General features: G+C 47.8%; 1 protein-coding gene across 1 annotated transcript in view; it reads left to right on the top strand.

Moving 5' to 3' along the window:
* Positions 1–14,321: 14,321 nt before the first annotated feature.
* Positions 14,322–22,979, top strand: part of LOC140198317 (butyrophilin subfamily 1 member A1-like) — a 47,155-nt gene continuing 38,497 nt past the window's right edge. The window contains exons 1-2 of the mRNA XM_072259408.1: positions 14,322–14,886; positions 19,253–19,361. Coding sequence (XP_072115509.1) covers positions 19,307–19,361 — 55 coding nt within the window. The 5' untranslated portion in view covers positions 14,322–14,886; positions 19,253–19,306. The remainder of the gene's footprint in view (positions 14,887–19,252; positions 19,362–22,979) is intronic.

Raw genomic sequence — 22,979 nt, 5'->3', positions numbered from 1 at the left:
TGCAGAAGGAGGTACAGGTTTTGGAGCTTGTTGATTAGAACTGAGGTTATGACTGTGTTGAACACTGAGCTGTAATCAATAAACAGCAGCCTGACATAGATATTGCCATTGTCCAGCTGATCTAAGGCTGAGTGAAGATCCACTGTGGACCTCTTGTGGTAATCAGCAAATTGCAGCGGGTCCTGGTCCTTGCTGATGCAGGTTGATTCTGGCCATGACCAAACTCTCAAAGTTCTTCATCACAGTAGATGTGAACGCCAGAGTAAAGGGAAACAGAGTAGGAAGGCTTTGACTCAACAGGGCTTCGGCGATAAAGGGTCGAGGTGAGGTAGGTTATCTGTATAGAACACAGACAGAAGGTATGTGTGTGGGATCAGTTTTCTGTGCTCGGTGTCAGATGTGGGAGGTCCTGGAGACTCCCAGCCTTCCAGATGGCCACAAGGTAAGTTGATGGAGAAGATCCTGAGAGGCAGGATTTATGAACATTTGGAGAGGTATAATATGATCAGGAATAGTCAGCATGGCTTTTGACAAAGGCAGGTCGTGCCTTACGAGCCTGATTGAATTTTTTGAGGATGTGAGTAAACACATTGATGAAAGAAGAGCAGTAGATGTAGTGTATATGGATTTCAGCAAGGCATTTGATAAGGTACCCCATGCAAGGCTTATTGAGAAAGTAAGGAGGCATGGGATCCAAGGGGACATTGCTTTGTGGATCCAGAACTGGCTTGCCCACAGGCAAAGAGTGGTTGTAGATGGGTCATGTTCTGCACGGAGGTCGGTGACCAGTGGTGTGCCTCAGGGATCTGGTCTGGGACCCTTACTCTTCATGATTTTTATAAATGACCTGGATGAGGAAGTGGAGGGATGGATTAGTAAGTTTGCTGATGACACAAAGGTTGGGGGTGTTGTGGATAGTGTGGAGGGCTGTCAGAGGTCACAGCGGGACATTGATAGGATGCAAAACTGGGCTGAGAAGTGGCAGATGGAGTTCAACCCAGATAAGTGTGAGGTGGTTCATTTTGGTAGGTGAAATATGATGGCAGAATATAGTATTAATGGTAAGACTCTTGGCAGTGTGGAGGATCAGATGGTCTTGGGGTCTGAGTCCATAGGATGATCAAAGCAGCTGCGCAGGTTGACTCTGTGTTTGAGAAGGTATACGGTGTATTGGCCTTCATCAATCGTGGAATTGAATTTAGGAGCCGAGAGGTAATGTTGCAGCTATATAGGACCCTGGTCAGACCCCACTTGGAGCACTGTGCTCAGTTCTGGTCGCCTCACTACAGGAAGGATGTGGAAGCCATAGAAAGGGTGCAGAGGAGATTTACAAGGATATTGCCTGGATTGGGGAGCATGCCTTATGAAAACAGGTTGAGTGAACTCGGCCTTTTCTCCTTGGAGCGATGGAGGACTGATTTGAGCACACTGACTGGCACATGTTCAGGGAGGCTACAACCGATGGCGACTCCAGCAACTTAGAGCAGTACACGGCATCAGTGACTGGCTACATCAGCAAGTGCATTGATGACATCACCATGGCCAAGACCATCACTACACGCGCTAACCAGAAGCCATGGATGACCGCGGAGGTGCGTGCGCTGCTGAGGACCCGTGACTCCACCTTCAGAGCAGGCGACAAGGCAGCCCTAACAACAGCGAGGGCCAAGCTGTCCCGGGCCATCAGAGAGGCAAAGCGTGCACACGCCCAGCGAATCCACAGCCACTTCCAGGACAGCGGCGACACGCGGTGCATGTGGAAGGGCATTCAGGACATCACCAACTACAGGACAACATCACCTGCCTGTGCTGGTGATGCCTCCCTCCCAGATGCGTTGATCAACTTCTACACTCGTTTTGGGGCGGAAAATGATGTGGTGGCGAGGAGGACCACCCCTCCTCCAAATGACCAGGTGCTGTGTCTGACCGTGGCCGATGTGAGGAGAACCCTGTGCAGGGTCAACCCACGGAAGGTTGCTGGACCAGACAATATTCCTGGCAGAGTGCTTAGAGGGTGTGCAGACCAGCTAGCAGAGATTCTCACTGACATCTTCAACTTCTCCCTGAGCTTCAAGGCCGTCACCATCGTCCCCGTGCTGAAGAAGTCTTCAGTGTCCTGCCTCAACGACTACCGTCCCGTCGCACTCACATCCATCATCATGAAGTGTTTCGAGAGACTCGTCATGAGGCACATCAAGACCCTGCTGCCCCCCTCACTGGACCCCCTGAAGTTTGCGTACTGTTCCAAACATTCAACAGATGATGCCAGTGCCATCACCCTCCTCCTGGCCCTAACCCACCTGGACCAAAAAGACACGTACGTTCGAATGCTGTTCATAGACTTCAGTTCAGCATTCAACACAATCATTCCTCAGAAACTGATTGGAAAGCTGAGCCGACTGGGCCTGTACACTTCCCTCTGCAATCTGACCCTAGTCAGTCAGTCCGGATTGGAAGCAGCATCTCCATCACACTGAGCACGGGGGCCCCTCAGGGCTGTGTGCTCAGTCCACTGCTGTTCACTCTGCTGACCCATGACTGTGCTGCAACACACAGCTTGAACCACATCATCAAGTTCGCCGATGACACACCGTGGTGGGTCTCATCAGCAAGAATAATGAGTCAGCATACAGAGAGGAGGTGCAGCGGCTAATGGACTGGTGCAGAGCCAACAACCTGTCTCTGAATGTGAACAAAACAAAAGAGATGGTTGTTGACTTCAGGAGGACACAGAACGACCACTCTCCACTGAACATCAACAACTCCTCCGTGGAGATCGTTAAGAGCATCAAATTTCTTGGTGTTCACCTGGCGGAGAATCTCACCCGGTCCCTCAACACCAGCTCCATAGCAAAGAAAGCCCAGCAGCCTCTCTACTTTCTGCAAAGGCTGAGAAAAGTCCATCTCCCACCCCCCATCCTCACCACATTCTACAGAGGTTGTACTGAGAGCATCCTGAGCAGCTGTATCACTGCCTGGTTCGGAAATTGCACCATCTCGGATCGCAAGACCCTGCAGCGGATAGTGAGGTCAGCTGAGAAGATCATCGGGGTCTCTCTTCCTGCCTTTACGGATATTTACACCACACGCTGCATCCATAAAGCAAACAGCATTATGAAGGACCCCAGGCACCCCTCATACAAACTCTTCTTCCTCCTGCCATCTGGCAAAAGGCACCGAAGCATTCGGGCTCTCACGACCAGACTGTGTAACAGTTTCTTCCCCCAAGCCATCAGACTCCTCAATACCCAGAGCCTGGACTGACACCAACCTACTGCCCTCTACTGTGCCTATTGTCTTGTTTATTATTTATTGTAATGCCTGCACTGTTTTGTGCACTTTATGCAGTCCTGGGTAGGTCTGTAGTCTGGTGGAGTTTTGTGTGTTGTTTTACGTAGTTCAGTGTAGTTTTTGTATTGTTTCATGTAGCACCATGGTCCTGAAAAATATTGTCTCGTTTTCACTGTGTACTGTACCAGCAGTTATGGTTGAAATGACAATAAAAAGTGACTTGACTTGACTTGATGAGGATGACCTGATAGAGGTGTACAAGATGATGAGAGGCATTGATCATGTGGATAGTCAGAGGCTTTTTCCCAGGGCTGAAATGGTTGCTACAAGAGGACACAGACTTAAGGTGCTGGGGAATAGGTACAGAGGAGATGTCAGGGGTAAGTTTTTTACTCAGAGTGGTGAGTGCTTAGAATGGGCTGCCGGCAATGGTGGTGGAGGCGGATACGATAGGGCCTTTTAAGAGACTTTTGGATAGGTACATGGAGCTTAGAAAAATACAGGGCTATGAGTAAGCCTAGGAATTTCTAAGGTAGGGACATGTTCGGCACAACTTTGTGGGCCAAAGGGCCTGTATTGTGCTGTAGGTTTTCTATATTTCTATCTGCACCAGGTGCGTCGAGCTGCAGCTCCTTAGGGACCGGGTTAGGGAACTGGAGATGCAGCTCGATGACCTTCGTCTGGTCAGGGAGAGTGAGGAGGTGATAGAGAGGAGCTATGGTCAAGTAGTCACTCTGGGGCCTCGGGAGACAGATGAGTGGGTCACAGTCATGAGGGGGAAGGGGAGTCAGGTACTAGAGAGTACCCCTGTGGCTGTACCCTTTGACAGTAAGTACTCCTGTTTGAGTACTGTTGGGGGGGGCGGGGACAGCCTACCGGGGGGGAGCAACAGTGGCCGCGCCTCTGGCACAGAGTCTGGCCCTGTGGCTCAGAAGGGTAGGGAAAGGAAGAAGGCAGCAGTGATAGGGGACTCGATACTTAGGGGGTCAGAGAGGAGATTCTGTGGATGCAGGAAAGAAACACATATGGTAGTTTGCCTCCCAGGTGCCAGGGTCCAGGATGATTGTGATCGTGTCCACAATTCCTGAAGTGGGAAGGTGAACAACCAGAAGTCGTGGTACATATTGGTACCAATGACAAAGGTAGGAAAAGGGAGGTGATCGTGAAAACAGACTACAGGGAGTTAGGAAGGAAGTTGAGAAGCAGGACCTCAAATGTAGTAACCTTGGGATTACTGCCTGTGTCACATGACAGTGAATATAGGAATAGATTGAGGTAGAAGATAAATGTGTAGCTGAGGGATTGGAGCAGGGGGCAGGGATTCAGATTTCTGGATCATTGGGACCTCTTTTGGGGCAGGTGTGACCTGTACATAAAGGTCGGGTTGCACTTGAATCCCAGGGGGACCAATATCCATTTTTTTGTTGTTGTTGTTATTTGAGGAGAGGGGCAGTATGAGTGTGAGGGCAGCTTGTTGTTCTCGGTGTCGGATGTGGGAGGCCCTGGAGTCTCCAAGCCTCCTGGACGTCCACATCTGCGCCAGGTGCGCCGAGATGCAGCTCCTAAGGGACCGCGTTACGGAACTGGAGCTGCAGCTCGAGGACCTTCGTCTGGTCAGGGAGAGTGAGGAGTTGATAGAGAGGAGTTGCAGGCAGGTGGTCACACCGGGGCCACGGGAGGCAGACAAGTGGGTCACGGTTAGGAGGGGGAAGGGGAAGAGTCAGGTAATAGAGAGTACCCCGGTGGCTGTGCCCCTTAACAATAGGTACTCCTGTTTGAGTACCGTTGGGGCGGACAGCTTACCCGGGGGAAGCGACAGTGGCCGTGCCTCTGGCACAGAGTCCGGCCCTGTAGCTCAGAAGGGTAGGGCAAGGAAGAGGAGGGCAGTTGTGATAGGGGACTCGATAGTAAGGGGATCAAATAGGCGATTCTGTGGACGCAGTCCAGAGACCCGGATGGTAGTTTGCCTCCCTGGTGCCAGGGTCCGGGATATATCTGATCATGTCCAGGATATCCTGAAGTGGGAGGGTGAGGAGCCAGAGGTCGTGGTACATATAGGTACCAATGACATAGGTAGGAAAAGGGAAGAGGTCCTGAAAGGAGAATATAGGGAGCAAGGAAGGGAGTTGAGAAAAAGGACCGCAAAGGTAGTAATCTCGGGATTACTGCCTGTGCCACGTGACAGTGAGAGTAGGAATGCGATGAGGTGGAGGATAAATGCGTGGCTGAGGGATTGGAGCAGGGGGCAGGGATTCAAGTTTTTGGATCATTGGGACCTCTTTTGGCGCAGGCGTGACCTGTACAAAAAGGACGGGTTACACTTGAATCCTAGGGGGACCGATATCCTGGCAGGGAGATTAGCAAGGGCTACTGAGGTGACTTTCAACTCGAATGGTTGGGGGGTGGGAATCAAATTAAAGAGGCTAGGCGTGAGGAGGTTAGTTCACAACAGGGGGATGGGAACCAGTGCAGAGAGACAGAGGGGTGTAAAGTGAGGGTAGAAACAAAAAGTACTATGGAGAAAAGTAAAAGTGGCAGGCCGACAAATCCAGGGCAAAAATCAAAAAGGGTCACTTTTCAACATAATTGTATAAGGGCTAAGAGAGTTGTAAAAGCGCGCCTGAAGTCTTTGTGTGTCAATGCAAGGAGCATTCGTAATAAGGTGGATGAATTGAAAGTGCAGATTGTTATTAATGATTATGATATAGTTGGGATCACAGAGACATGGCTCCAGGGTGACCAAGGATGAGAGCTCAACGTTCAGGGATATTCAATATTCAGGAGGGATAGACATGAAAGAAAAGGAGGTGGGGTAGCATTGCTGGTTAGAGAGGAGATTAACGCAGTGTAGAAAGGAAGGACATAAACCGGGAAGATGTGGAATCGATATGGGTAGAGCTGCATAACACTAAGGGGCAGAAGACGCTGGTGGGAGTTGTGTACAGGCCACCTAACAGTAGTAGTGAGGTTGGGGATGGTATTAAACAGGAAATTAGAAATGTGTGCAATAAGGGAACAGCAGTTATAATGGGTGACTTCAATCTACGTGTAGATTGGGTGAACCAAATTGGTAAGGGTGCTGAGGAAGAGGATTTCTTGGAATGTATGCGGGATGGTTTTTTGAACCAACATGTCGAGGAACCAACTAGAGATCAGGCTATTCCAGACTGGGTATTGAGCAATGAGGAAGGGTTAATTAGCAATCTTGTCGTGAGAGGCCCCTTGGGTAAGAGTGACCATAATATGGTGGAATTCCTCATTAAGATAGAGAGTGACATAGTTAATGCAGAAACAAAGGTTCTGAACTTAAAGAAGGGTAACTTTGAAGGTATGAGACATGAATTAGCTAAGATAGACTGGCAAATGACACTTAAAGGGTTGACGGTGGATATGCAATGGCAAGCATTTAAAGATTGCATGGATGAACTACAACAATTGTTCATCCCAGTTTGGCAAAGGAATAAATCAAGGAAGGTAGTGCACCCGTGGCTGACAAGGAAAATTAGGGATAATATCAATTCCAAAGAAGAAGCATACAAATTAGCCAGAAAAAGTGGCTCACCTGAGGACTGGGAGAAATTCAGAGTTCAGCAGAGGAGGACAAAGGGCTTAATTAGGAAGGGGGAAAAAGATTATAAGAGAAAACTGGCAGGGAACATAAAAACTGACTGTAAAAGCTTTTACAGATATGTGAAAATAAAAAGATTGCTTAAGACAAATGTAGGTCCCCTACAGACAGAAACAGGTGAATTGATTATGGGGAGCAAGGACATGGCAGACCAATTGAATAATTACTTTGGTTCTGTCTTCACTAAGGAGAACATAAATCATCTTCCGGAAATAGTAGGGGACAGAGGGTCCAGTGAGATGGAGTAACTGAGGGAAATACATGTTAGTAGGGAAGTGGTGTTAGGTAAATTGAAGGGATTAAAGGCAGATAAATCCCCAGGGCCAGATGGTCTGCATCCCAGAGTGCTTAAGGAAGTAGCCCAAAAAATAGTGGATGCATCAGTGATAATTTTTCAAAACTCTTTAGATTCTGGACTAGTTCCTGAGGATTGGAGGGTGGCTAATGTAACCCCACTTTTTAAAAAAGGAGGGAGAGAGAAACCCAGGAATTATAGACCGGTTGGCCTAACATCGGTGGTGGGGAAACTTCTAGAGTCAGTTATCAAAGATGTGATAATAGCATATTTGGAAAGCAGTGAAATCATCGGACAAAGTCAGCATGGATTTGTGAAAGGAAAATCATGTCTGACGAATCTCATAGAATTTTTTGAGGATGTAACTAGTAGAGTGGATAGGGGAGAACCAGTGGATGTGGTATATTTGGATTTTCAAAAGGCTTTTGACAAGGTCCCACACAGGAGATTAGTGTGCAAACTTAAAGCACACTGTATTGGGGGTAAGGTATTGATGTGGATAGAGAATTGGTTGGCAGACAGGAAGCAAAGAGTGGGAATAAACGGGACCTTTTCAGAATGGCAGGCGGTGACTAGTGGGGTACCGCAAGGCTCAGTGCTGGGACCCCAGTTGTTTACAATATATATTAATGACTTAGATGAGGGAATTAAATGCAGCATCTCCAAGTTTGTGGATGACACGAAGCTGGGCGGCAGTGTTAGCTGTGAGGAGGATGCTAAGAGGATGCAGGGTGACTTGGATAGGTTAGGTGAGTGGCCAAATTCATGGCAGATGCAATTTAATGTGGATAAATATGAAGTTATCCACTTTGGTGGCAAAAACAGGAAAACAGATTATTATCTGAATGGTGGCCGATTAGGAAAAGGGGAGGTGCAACGAGTCCTGGGTGTCATTATACACCAGTCATTGAAAGTGGGCATGCAGGTACAGCAGGCGGTGAAAAAGGCGAATGGTATGCTGGCATTTATAGCAAGAGGATTTGAGTACAGGAGCAGGGAGGTACTACTGCAGTTGTACAAGGCCTTGGTGAGACCACACCTGGAGTATTGTGTGCAGTTTTGGTCCCCTAATCTGAGGAAAGACATAGGTGCACCAGATTGATTCCTGGGATGGCAGGACTTTCATATGATGAAAGACTGGATCGACTAGGCTTATACTCTCTGGAATTTAGAAGATTGAGGGGGGATCTGATTGAAACGTATAAAATCCTAAAGGGATTGGACAGGCTAGATGCAGGAAGATTGTTCCTGATGTTGAGGAAGTCCAGAACGAGGGGTCACAGTTTGAGGATAAAGGGGAAGCCTTTTAGGACCGAGATTACTAAAAACTTCTTCACACAGAGAGTGGTGAATCTGTGGAATTCTCTGCCACAGGAAACAGTTGAGGCCAGTTCATTGGCTATATTTAAGAGGGAGTTAGATATGGCCCTTGAGGCTAAAGGGATCAGGGGGTATGGAGGGAAGGCTGGTACAGGGTTCTGAGTTGGATGATCAGCCATGATCATACTGAATGGCGGTGCAGGCTCGAAGGGCTGAATGGCCTACTTCTGCACCTATTTTCTATGTTTCTATGTTTCTATCCTGGTAGGAGAGTTTGCTAAGGCTATTGAGGAGAGTTTAAACTGGAACTGCTGAGGGGTGGGAACCGAACTGAAGCGACAGAGGAAAGGGAGGTTGGCTCATAAACAGAGGAAGCTTGGAGACAGTGCAAGAGGGAGGATAGGCAGGTGATAGAGAAGGGATGCACTCAGACTGATGGTTTGAGATGTGTCTATTTTAATGAGAAGAGTATTATGAACAAAGCCAATGAGCTTAGAGCGTGGATCAACACTTGTAGTTATGATGTTGTGGCCATTACAGAGACTTGGATGGCTCAGGGGCAGGAATGGCTACTTCAAGTGCCAGGCTTTAGATGCTTCAGAAAGGACAGGGAGGGAGGCAAAAGAGGTGGGGGGCATGGCACTGCTGATCAGATATAGTGTCACGGCTGTAGAAAAGGAGGAAGGCATGGAGGGATTGTCTATGGATTCTCTGTGTGTGGAGGTTAGGAACAGGAAGGGGTCAATAACTCTACTGGGTGTTTTTTATAGACCACCCAACAGTAACAGGGACATCGAGGAGCAGGGAGGGAGACAGATTCTGCAAAGGTGTAATAATCTATGGCTGTTGTGGTGGGAGATTTTAATTTCCCAAATATTGGTTGGCATCTCCCTAGAATGAGGGGTTTAGATGGGTAGAGTTTGTTAGGTGTGTTCAGGAAGGTTTCTTGACACAATGTGTAGATAAGCCTACAAGAGGAGAGGCTGTACTTGATCTGGTATTGGGAAATGAACCTGGTCAGGTGTCAGGTCTCTCAGTGGGAAAGCATTTTGGAGATAGTGATCACAATTCTATCTCCTTTACCATAGCATTGGAGAGGGATAAGAACAGACACATTAGGGAAATGTTTAATTGGAGAAAGGGAAAATATGAGGCTATCAGGCAGGAACTTGGAAGCATAAATTGGAAATCGATGTTCTCAGGGAAATGTACGGAAGAAATGTGACAAATGTTCAGGGGATATTTGTGTGGGGCTCTGCATAGGTCTCATTCCCAATGAGACAGGGAAAGGATGGTAGGGCACAGGAACCGTGGTGTACAAAGGTTGTTGTAAAACTAGTCAAGAAGAAAAGATGAGCATACGAAAGGTTCAAGAAGCTAGGTAATGATAGAGATCTATCATTGCTGTGAAGTGCTTCGAGCGATTGGTTATAGCACACATCAACCACAGCCTTTAAGTCAACTTCGACGCTTTGCAATTCGCCTACCGGAGCAACAGGTCAATGGCAGATGCCATCTATCTGGCCCTACATTCCTCCTTAGAATACCTGGAGAATAAAGGCACATATGTAAGGCTCCTTTTCATTGACTACAGCTCTGCCTTTAATACCATCATTCCAAATAAACTGATTCCTAAGCTCCAGAACCTGGGCCTTAGCACTCAGATCTGCAGCTGGATCTTCAACTTCCTCACAGACAGGACCCAGGCTGTAAAAATAGGGGACAAGCTCTCCTCTACAATCACTCTGAGCACTGGTGCCCCACAAGGCTGTGTACTCAGCCCCCTGCTGTACTCACTGTACACCCATGTTTGTGTAGCCAAGTTTCCATTGAACTCAATATATAAGTTTGCTGATAACACCACAATTGTAGGCCGTATCTTGGGTTATGATGAGTTTGAGTACAGAGAGGAAATTAAGAACCTGGTGACATGGTGCGAAGACAATAACCTATCCCTCAATGTCAGCAAGACGAAGGAATTGGTTGTTGACTTCAGGAGTAGCAGACCACATGACCCAATTTACATTGGTGGTACGCAAGTGGAACAGGTCAAAAGCTTTAAGTTCCTCGGGGTCAATATCACAAATGACCTGACTTGGTCCGATCAAGCAGAGTTCACTGCCAAGAAGGCCCACCAGCGCCTTTACTTCTTGAGAAAACTAAAGAAATTTGGCCCATCCCCTAAAACCCGCACTAATTTTTATAGATACACCTTAGAAAGCATTCTTCTAGGGTGCATCACGACCTGGTATGGAAGTTGTCCCGTCCAAGAGCGGAAGAAACTGCAGAAGATCGTGAACACGGCCCAGCACATCACACAAACCAATCTTCCGTCCTTGGACCCACTTTACACCGCACACTGTCGGGGCAGTGCTGCCAGGATAATCAAGGACACAACCCACCCAGCCAACACACTTTTCATCCCTCTTCCCCCCCGGGAGAAGGCTCAGGAGCTTGAAGACTCGTATGGCCAGGTTTGGGAACAGCTTCTTTCCAACGGTGATAAGACTGCTGGACTGCTGACCCGGATCTGGGCCGTACCCTCCAAATATCTGGACCTGCCTCTCAGTTTTTTTGCACTACCTTACTTTCCCTTTTCTATTTTCTATTTATGATTTATAATTTAAGTTTTTAATATTTACTATCGATTTGTACTCCAGGGAGCGGGAAGCACAGTATCAAATGTCGCTGTGATGATTGTACGTTCTACTATCAATTGTTCGGCGACAATAAAGTATAAAGTATAAAGATCTAAAAGATTATAAGGCTAGCAGAAAGGAGCTTAAGAATGAACTTAAGAGAGCCTGAAGAGTCCATGAGAAGGCCTTGGCAGACAGGATTAAGGAAAACCCCAAGGCATTCTACAAGTATGTGAAGAGCAAGAGGATAAGATGTGAGAGAATAGGACCAATCAAATGTGACAGTGGAAAAATGTGCATGGAACCGGAGGAAATAGCAGGCGTACTTAATGAATACTTTACTTCAGTATTCACTACGGAAAAGGATCTTGGCGATTGTAGGGATGACTTGCAGCGGACTGAAAAGCTTGAGCATGTAGGTATTAAGGAAGATGATGTGCTGGAGCTTTTGGAAAGCATCAAGTTGGATAAGTCACCGGGACCGGGCGAGATGTACCCCAGGCTACTGTGGGAAGCAAGGGAGGAGATTGCTGAGCCTCTGGCGATGATCTTTGCATCATCAATGAGACAGGAGAGGTTCCGGAGGATTGGAGGGCTGTGGATGTTGTTTCCTTATTCAAGAAAGGTGATAGGTGGAAAAGGCAAGAGTGAAAAAATAGGAGAAAGAAATTACCTGAAGGAAAATCAATGTTCATGCTGTCATTCGGAGGCTACCCAGACAGAATGTGAGGCGTTGCTCCCCCAGCCTGAGATTGGCCTCATCGTGGCAGTAGACGAGCCCATGGATTGGGATGGGAAGTCAAATTGAAATGGTTGTCCACTGGGAGATTGTGCCTGTCTTATTGAGTCCGAGTGTCATGTGGATGCCATGGCTGGGAATACAAAACATGGACCAGTGGAGCACAGGACTGGCTCTCCCCAGCCCATCATCTCTGTCCTGAAACCTCACTTCAGATTCAAGCGTCTGCTGTGTGTTAACCTAATCCCTCCAACCTGTACGAAAACCATTCCCCTTCATCCTCTGTATAGACACATGTCTGTATAAAAACCCAATTAAACACACCATTCCTGGTGGGGTAGTCCAGGAACACACCCTGTTCTGTGTAAAAACTGACCTCCCACCAACTTCCCCTCTACCAGTGTGCGAAGAAATCTTGTGCTCTGCAATTTTTTGCCCAGTGACAACAACATGTGCGCGCTGAATAATTTATTCAAAAAAAAACAGTGCAAAAAGCCAGTCCTAAATCTGCTGACAAATCATCGTGAACACCATGTTGTCAACACCGTCCGCATCAGAAACCGGAAAAGGAAATGTGATTGTGTACGATCGTGAAATATACTTAACATGGCATCGAGGTAGAGGGTGACAACCTTCAGCGTTCAGTTTAAATTCCTTTGTGTACACGCACCTTAGAGGGGACATTGCCTCCTTAAAGATATAATATCCCCCTCTCACCTTAAATGCACATCCTCAGAAATCTGACATCCCTTCCCAAGAAATACCTCACAAAATTTGATAAACATTCATCAGATCTCCCCCCTAACTCCTACACACCCACAGCCCTGTATCAAACCCCAAACTAATCGCATTGCCCCACTCTCCCCACAGCCCTGTATCAGGCCCACACAAATCCCACTGTCTCAATCTCCCCACAGCCCTGTGTCAGTCCCCACACTAATCCCACTGTCCCACTCTCTCCCCACAGCCTTGTATCAGGTCCACACAAATCCCACTGTCCCAATCTCTCCACAGCCCTGTATCAGTCCGACACTAATCCCACTGTCCCACTCTCTCCCCACAGTCCTGTGTCAGTCCCCACACTAATCCCACTGTCCCACTCTCCCCACAGCCCTGAGTCAGTCCCCACACTAATCCCACTGTCCCACTCTCTCCCTACAGCCCTGTATCAGTCCCCACACTAATCCCACTGTCTCACTCTCCCCACAGCCCTGTAACAGTTCCCACACTAATCCCACTGTCCCACTCTCTTCCCACAGCCCTGTATCAGGCCCACACTAATCCCACTGTCCCACTCTCTCCCCACAACCCTGTGTCAGTCCCTACACTAATCCCACTGTCCCACTCTCCCCACAGCCCTGTATCAGGCCCACACTAATCTCACTGTTCCGCTCTCTCCCCACAGCCCTGTATCAGTCCTTACGCGGATCCCACTGTCGCAGTCTTTCCTCACACCCCTGTATCAGTCCCCACACTAAGCCCACTGTTTTGTATCAATCCACAATCTGGTTAAAATATCTTGACAAGTGAACTCCCGACGAATGCCTGTTTCATGCAAATCAATTCGGAACACAGGATTATTCAAACTCGTCTGTCCAAAACATAACTTTTCCCCTCGTTTACGGCCCTGTGTCTGTCCCCAGACAGGTTTAGATGTCGCCTGCTGACTGATTGGATTTGAGGCATGTGTGAGGTCTGAGCAGGGCGGGAAATGATTGAGGGATTTAGTCAAGGCTTGTGGGGTAGAGATGTGAGGACGTAACGAAGACAAAAGTAGCGAACGGGAGATGGTATTGAATGAGGGGAGGAAGGTGGCTGGCAGGTTTCTCAGAAAGGGGCGAATTCAGTATTGTCCAGTGATGAAGGCAGTGCCGTGGCCAGGATTTCAATAAAAGAAGGAAGGAAGGAAGGAAGGAAGGGTGGGTTTAATTTATTGCTGAACCTATCAATTTTCACTTTAAGTATATTAAATGAGTTGGCCTCCGCAATCATACCGCCCCCCCTGCTCAGGACGGAATGTGAAACTCGGCTCTGTGAAATGGACATCCTGTCACTTTTAAACAACCTCTCCCTGTGATAGATCCTCTCCTGAGAGGAGTCAGCGACTTGTTCTGATACCATGGTGGGCAGTTGGGCCATTTGCTTATGTCCCTGTAACTGTTTAGTTCCTCCCGTCTGTGACCATCTCTCTCAGGCTGTTTACCCCACAGCAGGTCAAACATGAATTAATCCAAAGATGTTGCCTGGACAAGAGGGGTTGAGTTCTGATGAGAGGCTGGACACAGTGCCACTGATTTCCCTGCCTGCCGGATGACTTCACAGACTCAAGGACGATTGCTTTGCTCAAGCGGTAGGGCTGAGCAACCTCCGCCCATCAACCCAGCACCGCCTCGACTTTCTCATTCACTTTACGCAGAGACACTCCTGTGCCTCGGCGTGGTTCGGAGGCTTGCGTGCCTGTCTGTCGCCCACGCCAAACAGGTCCAAGGGTAGAGGACAGACTACCGGTTACCCAGTTTCGGGAGTTCAGTTCATGGGTAACAACCCTGACTGGTGAAACAACATTGTTACAGAAACTGGAGTGAAGATCTCTCTCTCTCTCTCTCTCTCTGTGTGACGGTCTTCCTGAGCGCCACCCGGGTATCACATGACTGGTAGTCGTGAAAACTGAGAGGAAATTACTGACACGATGAAGGAAGCCCTTAACATCGCCAGAGATGGAGGGAGGGAGCTTTATTTCCACCCGAAACGCCAGTGACATTGAGGACAAAAGGGAGACTTTGAACTTTGAAACTTGAAGGGAGAAGTTGAACTTTGCGAAGGGCGGAGTGTAGTGGCGTGAGTGACAGGGTTCCGCCGCACCGTCGTGCTAGTTTCCGGTTTCCAAAGTGAAAGTATCAAGGGGTAGACATCCCGACGCTCTCCCGGAGCCGTGGGTGGGGGCAGTGGCTGCTGCCGACCCTTTACCATCTGGGTAAGTGTTCCGAACCTTCGGGGGTCGGCTGGGAAACATTTCAGCGGGGTTTGGGAAACGCAGGTCGGCCCGCGGAAGGAGCGCGGCCTGGGGCGAGTCCGGACTCCCCCTGGGGCTAGCGACCCGTCTCCCCGCCGGAGTGTGGGTCACTGTCCCGGGGTGGGTGGGGAGAGGTGGCTGGAAATATCATGGGTCCATGCCTGCCCAGAATGTCAGTCCTTCCGGGATCCGCATTCGGAGTTTACTTCCCACCCACCCGGCACCATTTTGTTACTTTGTACAAGCAACACAGCCAAAAGTTGCTGGTGAACGCAGCAGGCCAGGCAGCATCTCTAGGAAGAGGTACAGTCGACGTTTCGGGCCGAGACCCTTCGTCAGGACTAACTGAAGGAAGAGCGAGTAAGAGATTTGAGAGGGGGAGGGGGAAATCCTAAATGATGAGAGAAGACAGGAGGGAAGGGGTGAATCTAAGAGCTGGAGAAGGGAGCGGATCACGGGACGGGAAGCCTACTGAGAAAGATAAGCGGGGAGGGGAGCCCGGAGGGTGGGGGGTAGGCAAGGAGTTATAGTGAGAGGGACAGAGGGAGGAAAAAAAGGGGGAAATAAAAAAAATATATTAAATAAATAAGGGATGGGGTGCGAAGGGGCACCTGGTGACGATGTATAACGCATTAGCCCCGGTGAACGGCACCCGGGGCTGGCTCGGAAGCTTCCCTCTGCCTCCGTGACTCACTGCCCGGGGAGCAGGTGGGCCGTGGACATCGGCAATTGCCTGCAGGGGCCGGGTTCCGCGATTGGGGGGGTCCCGTCGGCTCCAGTCCAGCCAGGGGAGCGTGGGGGGCTGGGGGAGGAATGCTGAGATCCGCGGGAGAATGTGAGTGTGAATACGGCGAGTGTAAGTAATCAATGGCCCTGCTCCTCTGACTATGCGGTCTCCAAACAACACAGCAGCCCTCTTCACCTCTCCGCCCTTCTGAGCGCCAGGGACTCCCTGTGGCTCCCCTCGGTAGGTCGGCCCCCTCAGTGCTGTCTAAAGCAGTGTACTGTACTTATTATTGAGGGGAACGGCCACAGGTGTACTCTGCACTGGCTCCTGCAATCTGGGGGTGACTGGCAGCCTGTAGCTCCCGTCACCACCTCATTCTCCCCTATGGGAGCTGCCTCTTGGCGCCCCTGGTGCAGATGTGTTTACCCATGACAGAGGAGATCTCCCAGACTTCCCACCTCCCCCACACAGTACAAAACATGGCCCCTGGAGCCAGTCTCCCTGTGCCCTAACAGACCAGGGATGGACAAATAACAACAGAAAGAGGGAAAAGTGCGATATGTTGCCTCGCCCAAGGTCGATGAGCCAAATCCACTCTGTCTGTCTGTATCTTGTTTTACAGCGGTTGGCATCCAGCTTAATGGTGCATTACCGCCACCCCCTGCTCCAGAATGTGCACTAGACATACATTCTAAATCCCTTCACCCAATCACTCACACACACACACAAACCTACACTTCACCCTCCCATCTTTGACCATCCTAGTATCCTATTTCTGTTTATTCGTCATATCCTATAAAAAACCCCTGTACCCCTTAAAAACGCTAAAAATACCCGGACTTGTGCTCTCTCACCCATGCCCAGCAACCCTTTTAATGTGAATTCCTGCATCCCCAACTCCCTTAATTTATTTCTCATCATCTCTCTCTGTATCCCATACTTCCTGCAACACAAAACTACATGTTCTACTGACTCCTCTTCCTGACATTCCTCACACAATCCTGTCTGGTGTTTCCCTATCATTTTCAATGTTTTGTTTAATGCACAGTGCCCCAGCCTTAACCTAGTCCAAATCCACTCTAAAACCAGCACTGTGGGCCGCTCTGCATGCATTTGCATTTTTTATTGCCCTTTCTAATCAATCTCTCTCGTGGACTCGTCGCTGCCCGAGTCAAGAGGACCTTTTAAATCTGAACTGTGGTCCTGATTGAAGGGTAACGCTTTTTACACACTCCTTTCATTGATTGTCTAACCGCCAGGTACCAAAGTGTTCCCAACACAAACTTCTGTCACCTACCTGTCTCCTTCCCTAATATCACACCCTCCCTCATTGGGACTTCTGTGTACTGATTAAGGAAACTCCCCTGATCGCATTTGACAAACTTTATCCCGTCTAGTCTTTTTACAGTATGGGAGTCCCTCAGACAATATGTGGAAAGTTAAAATCGTGTACTATCACAACCTTATGCTTCTTGCAACAGTCTGTGATCTGCGTACAAATTAAATCCCTCAGACTGCTGGGTGGTCTGTAATATGGCCCCATTAACATGGTCATACCTTTCCTATTCCTCAGTTCCACCTGTAACGGCTCACTAGACGAGTTCCAGAATGAGCACTGCTGTGACATTTTCACTGTCGAGGAAGGGCACCCCTCCTCTTTTAATCCCTGCTGCTTGGTCACATGAGAAACAGGGGAACCCCAGTATAGTGAGCTGTCAGTCCTGTCCTTCCTCCAACCAAGTCTCACTAATGGCTGTGACATGCAATTTCAGCTGTTAATCCATGCCCTGCACTCATCTGCCTTTCTGTTAATAAAGCTAACTCTGTTCCTAAATTTTCTATTATTTCTCTTCTTGGATCCTCACTTCCTTTATTTGTAAGTAAACTAACTGATAATTTAATAGTTAAACATACTCTGAGAATCTGGATACAATTTAGAAAACGTTTTGGTTTATTGAGATTTTCCCTTTCTAGTCCCATTTATTCTAATTTTGTTTTTAAACCCTCCATGACTGATTTAGTTTTTAAAGAATGAGACAGGTTAAAAACATTAAATGTTTTTGGGATCTGTTTGTTGGAGGAAATCTTTTTTTCATTTGAGCAATTGTCAGCTGAATATATCCTACCCAAAACTCACTTTTTTAGATATCTACAAATTAGAGACTTTCTAAGATCTCAATTATCCTATAATTTCCTATAAGCTCAGATAAGAACTTACTAGATATAATTTTTAATTTGACATCTTTTTATAATGGTTCATTATCTAATATTTATGGTATGTTACTGGAGATGTGGAATGTTCCTTTAAACAAAATTAAGAACCTACGATACTACTTGAGTTGAAATATATGCATCTCAGGACATCAGTCAAATCATTCTCAAACTTTTGATTCCTGACTTTGTCTGAGGTCGTACTAACATCTGCCTTCACAACCTCTCAACTGTCTGTTCTGGCACTCTGGTTCCCATCCCGCTACAAATCTAGTTACCCCCCTCACCCCACCTCCCCCTGTACAGCACTAGCAAACCGTCCTGCTGGAATATTAGTCCACTTCCAGTTCAGCTGCAAATCATCTCTTCTGTACGGGTCCCACATTCCCTGGAAGAGAACCCAATGATCAAAAAAATCTTATGCCCTCCCTCTAACACCAGTTCCTTAGCCACGTATTAAACTGTATAACCTTCCTATTTCTGGCCTCACTAGCATGTAGCAATCCTGAAATCACAACCCTGGAGGTCCTGTCCTTTAACTCCCTGAACGCTGTTTGCAGAACCTTGTCACACTTCCGACCTGTGTCATTGGTACCTATGTGGATCATGACCTCTGGTTGCTCACCCTCCCACTTAAGAATGCTGAGGACTCGGTCTGAGAAGTCCTGAACTGTGGCAGCTGGGAAGCAACATACCATCTGGTAATCTCGTTCTCATCCACAGAGCCACCATTCTGTTCCCCTCATGAACGAATCCCCGATCACCACAATTCATCTCTTCTCCCCCATCTCCTTCTGGTTGGCAGTGCCACTCAGTGCCAGAGACCTGACTGCTGTGACTTCCGTCTGCTCGGTCATTCTTCCCTCTACTCAGTCATTCTCTCCTCTTCCCCCAGCAGTATCCAAAGTAATATACCTGTTGTTGAGGGGGATGACCACAGAGATACTCTACACTGGCTGTTTAACCCTGTTCCCCGTCCTGACTGTCACCCAGTGTCCTGCACCTTTATACTTTATTGCCGCCAAACAATTGATACTAGAGCGTACAATCATCACAGAGATATTTGATTCTGCTCTTCGTGCTCCCTGGAGTACAAATCGATAGTAAATATTAAAAATTTAATATTTTTAATACTTTGGGTGTAACCATCTCTCTATATGTCCCGTCTGTTACCCCTCAGCCTCCCGAATGATCTGGATTTTATCCAGTTCCAGCTCCAAATCCTTAACACGGATTAAATCCACTCTCAGCACCATGAATATCTATCTACTGGGCGGCTGTTTGGGGGTGGGATCTGCCACCTTCCCCTCTGTAGAGGGATGGGACGATGCTCTCAATTCAGATGGTAGGCTGGACTTCTGTCTGACCATGGGTGGAATGTTATTTCAGGTTCCCGTGAATGTTGCTGTGGGATTCTCGAGGACAGGGTTTAGTCGTTGAGCGATGAAGTGGCAATATCTTCCAGCGATTCTCCTCCTGCTGGTCACCACGTCTCTTGGTAAGACAGCGCTGTGTTCCTGGGTTCCCCCTGCCCCAACTCCTCGGGACAACTTGCTTCCAATTGGGATGTCCTGGGTGGACAGTGTGGAACCTGCAGCCTTGGCTGAGGTGGTTTACACTTACTAAACATTGGGTGATGAACCCCCTGGTGTTGGCGGAGACGGGTGGGTTTTGGAAATCAGTGATCGAGGTGAGCAGCGTCACAGTCAGACTACAAGATGTTGGAGCAGAATAAGACTATTCAGTCCATCAAGTCAACTCTACCATTTATGTTCAAGTGTAGCTTATTGTCATACAACCATAACCATACGCACGTATACAGCCAAATGAAACAATGTTCCTCCGGACCAGGGTGCCCAATACAGTACACACAACTCACATACAACTGTACACATGTATACAGCCAAATGAAACAATGTCTCTCCAGACCAATGTACACAATACAGTACATACAACTCACAACTGTACACACATATACAGCCAAATGAGACAACGCTCCTCCGTACCAGGGTACACAATACAGTACATACAACCGTACACATGTATACAGCCAAATGAAACAATGTTCCTCCTTACCAAGGTACACAATACAATACACATAATTCACATACAACTGTACACACGTATACAGCCAAATGAAACAATGTTCCTCCGTACCAAGGTACACAATACAATACACATAATTCACATACAACTGTACACACGTATACGGCCAAATGAAACAATGTTCCTCCGTACCAAGGTACACAATACAATACACATAATTCACATACAACTGTACACACGTATACAGCCAAATGAAACAATGTTCCTCCGTACCAAGGTACACAATACAATACACATAATTCACATACAACTGTACACACGTATACGGCCAAATGAAACAATGTTCCTCTGGACCAAGGTACACAATACAGTATACACAACTCACATACATAACACATAAATTAATATTACCCCTGTTCAATGAAGAAATAATGCAGGGGATTCCCGATGCAAGATGAAAAGTAAACAGTGTAACGCTGCTGGCATTTCATACCTGATGAGACCTGGGCATTGGCAGGGAGTTCCGTGGTCTCACAGCCTGGGGGAAGAAGCTGTTTGCCAGCCTAATGCTCCGGTACCTCCGGCCTGACGGTTAGGGGTCAAAGAGATTGTTGACTGGTGCGAGGGACCACTGACAATGCTCAGGGCCCTGTGGCTGCAGCGCTGCTGGTAAGTGTGTCTGAAGGGTGGAAGAGAAACCATGATGATCCTCTAGCCCGCTGGCTGATATATCAATCCCCTCAACGCCATTCTCCTGCCTTCTCCCTGTAACCTTTGAACCCTGATTAATCAAGAACCTATCAACCTCCACTTTAAATATACCCAGTGACTCGGCCTTCACAGCTGTCCAGGGAAATAAATTCCACAGATACGCCAGCCTCTGGCTGAAGAAATTGCTCCTCGTTTCTGTTCTAAAGTGGTGTCCTTCTATTCTGAGTTGTGCTCTCTGGTCCTCAACTCCCCCTCTCTCCACATCCACTGTACAGGAACAGGAAGGGAGCAGTTACTCTATTGAGGGTATTCTATAGGCCCCCTGGTAGCAGCAGAGATACAGAGGAGCAGATTGGGAGGCAGATTTTGGAAAGGTGCAAAAATAACAGGGTTGTTATCATGGGTGACTTTAACTTCTCTAATATTGATTGGCACCTGATTAGTTCCAAGGGTTTAGACGGGGCAGAGTTTGTTAAGTGTGTCCAGGATGGATTCCTGTCACAGTATGTGGACAGGCCCACTGGGGGAATGCCATACTAGATCTAGTACTAGGTAATGAACCGGGTCAGGTCACAGATCTCTCAGTGGACGAGCATCTGGGGGACAGTGACCACCGCTCCCTGGCCTTTAGCATTATCATGGAAAAGGATAGAATCAGAGAGGACAGGAAAATTTTTAATTGGGGAAGGGCAAATTATGAGGCTATAAGGCTAGAACTTGCGGGTGTGAATTGGGATGATGTTTTTGCAGGGAAATGTGCTGAGGACATGTGGTCGATGTTTAGGGATCTCTTGCAGGATGTTGGGGATAAATTTGTCCCAGTGAGGAAGATAAAGAATGGTAGGGTGAAGGAACCATGGGTGACAAGTGAGGTGGAAAATCTAGTCAGGTGGAAGAAGGCAGCATACATGAGGTTTAGGAAGCAAGGATCAGATGGGTCTATTGAGGAATATAGGGAAGCAAGAAAGGAGCTTAAGAAGGGGCTGAGAAGAGCAAGAAGGGGGCATGAGAAGGCCTTGGCGAGTAGGGTAAAGGAAAACCCCAAGGCATTCTTCAATTATGTGAAGAAAAAAAAGGATGTCAGGAGTGAAGGTAGGACCGATTAGAGAAAAAAGTGGGAAGATGTGCCTGGAGGCTGTGGAAGTGAGCGAGGTCCTCAATGAATACTTCTCTTTGGTATTCACCATGAGAGGGAACTTGATGAGGACAATATGAGTGAGGTTGATGTTCTGGAGCATGTTGATTTTAAGGGAGAGGAGGTGTTGGAGTTGTTAAAATACATTAGGACAGATAAGTCCCAGGGGCCTGATGGAATATTACCCAGGCTGCTCCACGAGGTGAGAGAAGAGATTGCTGAGCCTCTGGCTAGGATCTTTATGTCCTCGTTGTCCATGGGAATGGTACCGGAGGATTGGAGGGAGGAGAATGTTGTCCCCTTGTTCAAAAAAGGTAGTAGGGATAGTCCGGATAATTATAGACCAGTGAGCCTTACGTCTGTGGTGGGAAACCTGTTGGAAAAGATTCTTAGAGACAGGATCTATGGGCATTTAGAGAATCATGGTCTGATCAGGGACAGTCAGCATGGCTTTGTGAAGGGCAGATCATGTCTAACAAGCCTGATAGAGTTCTTTGAGGAGGTGACCAGGCATATAGATGAGGGTAGTGCAGTGGATGTGATCTATATGGATTTTAGTAAGGCATTTGACAAGGTTCCACACGGTGGGCTTATTCAGCAAGTCAGAAGGGATGGGATCCAGGGAAGTTTGGCCAGGTGGATTCAGAATTGCCTTGCCTGCAGAAGGCAGAGGGTGGTGGTGGAGGGAGTACATTCAGATTGGAGGATTGTGACTAGTGGTGTCCCACAAGGATTGGTTCTGGGACCTCTACTTTTCTTGATTTTTATTAACTACCTGGATGTGGGCTAGAAGGATGGGTTGGCAAGTTTGCAGACGACACAAAGGCTGGTGGTGGTGTAGAGGATTGTTGAAGATTGCAGAGAGACATTGATAGGATGCAGAAGTGGGCTGAGAAGTGGCAGATGGAGTTCAACCCGGAGAAGTGTGAGGTGGTACACTTTGGAAGGACAAACTCCAAGGCAGAGTACAAAGTAAATGGCAGGATACTTGGTAATGTGGAGGAGCAGAGGGATCTGGGGGTACATGTCCACAGATCCCTGCAAGTTGCCCCACAGGTAGATAGGGTAGTTAAAGCTTATGGGGTGTTAGCTTTCATAAGTTGAGGGATAGAGTTTAAGAATCGCTATGTAATGATGCAGCTCTATAAAACTCTGGTTAGGCCGCACTTGGAGTACTGTGTCCAGTTCTGGTCACCTCACTATAGGAAGGATGTGGAAGCATTG

This window comes from Mobula birostris, chromosome 5, assembly GCF_030028105.1.
Source record: "Mobula birostris isolate sMobBir1 chromosome 5, sMobBir1.hap1, whole genome shotgun sequence".
Taxonomy (NCBI): Eukaryota; Metazoa; Chordata; class Chondrichthyes; order Myliobatiformes; family Myliobatidae; genus Mobula; species Mobula birostris.
Note: the sequence above shows the minus strand (reverse complement) of the source record. Positions and strands in the feature narration are given on the sequence as shown.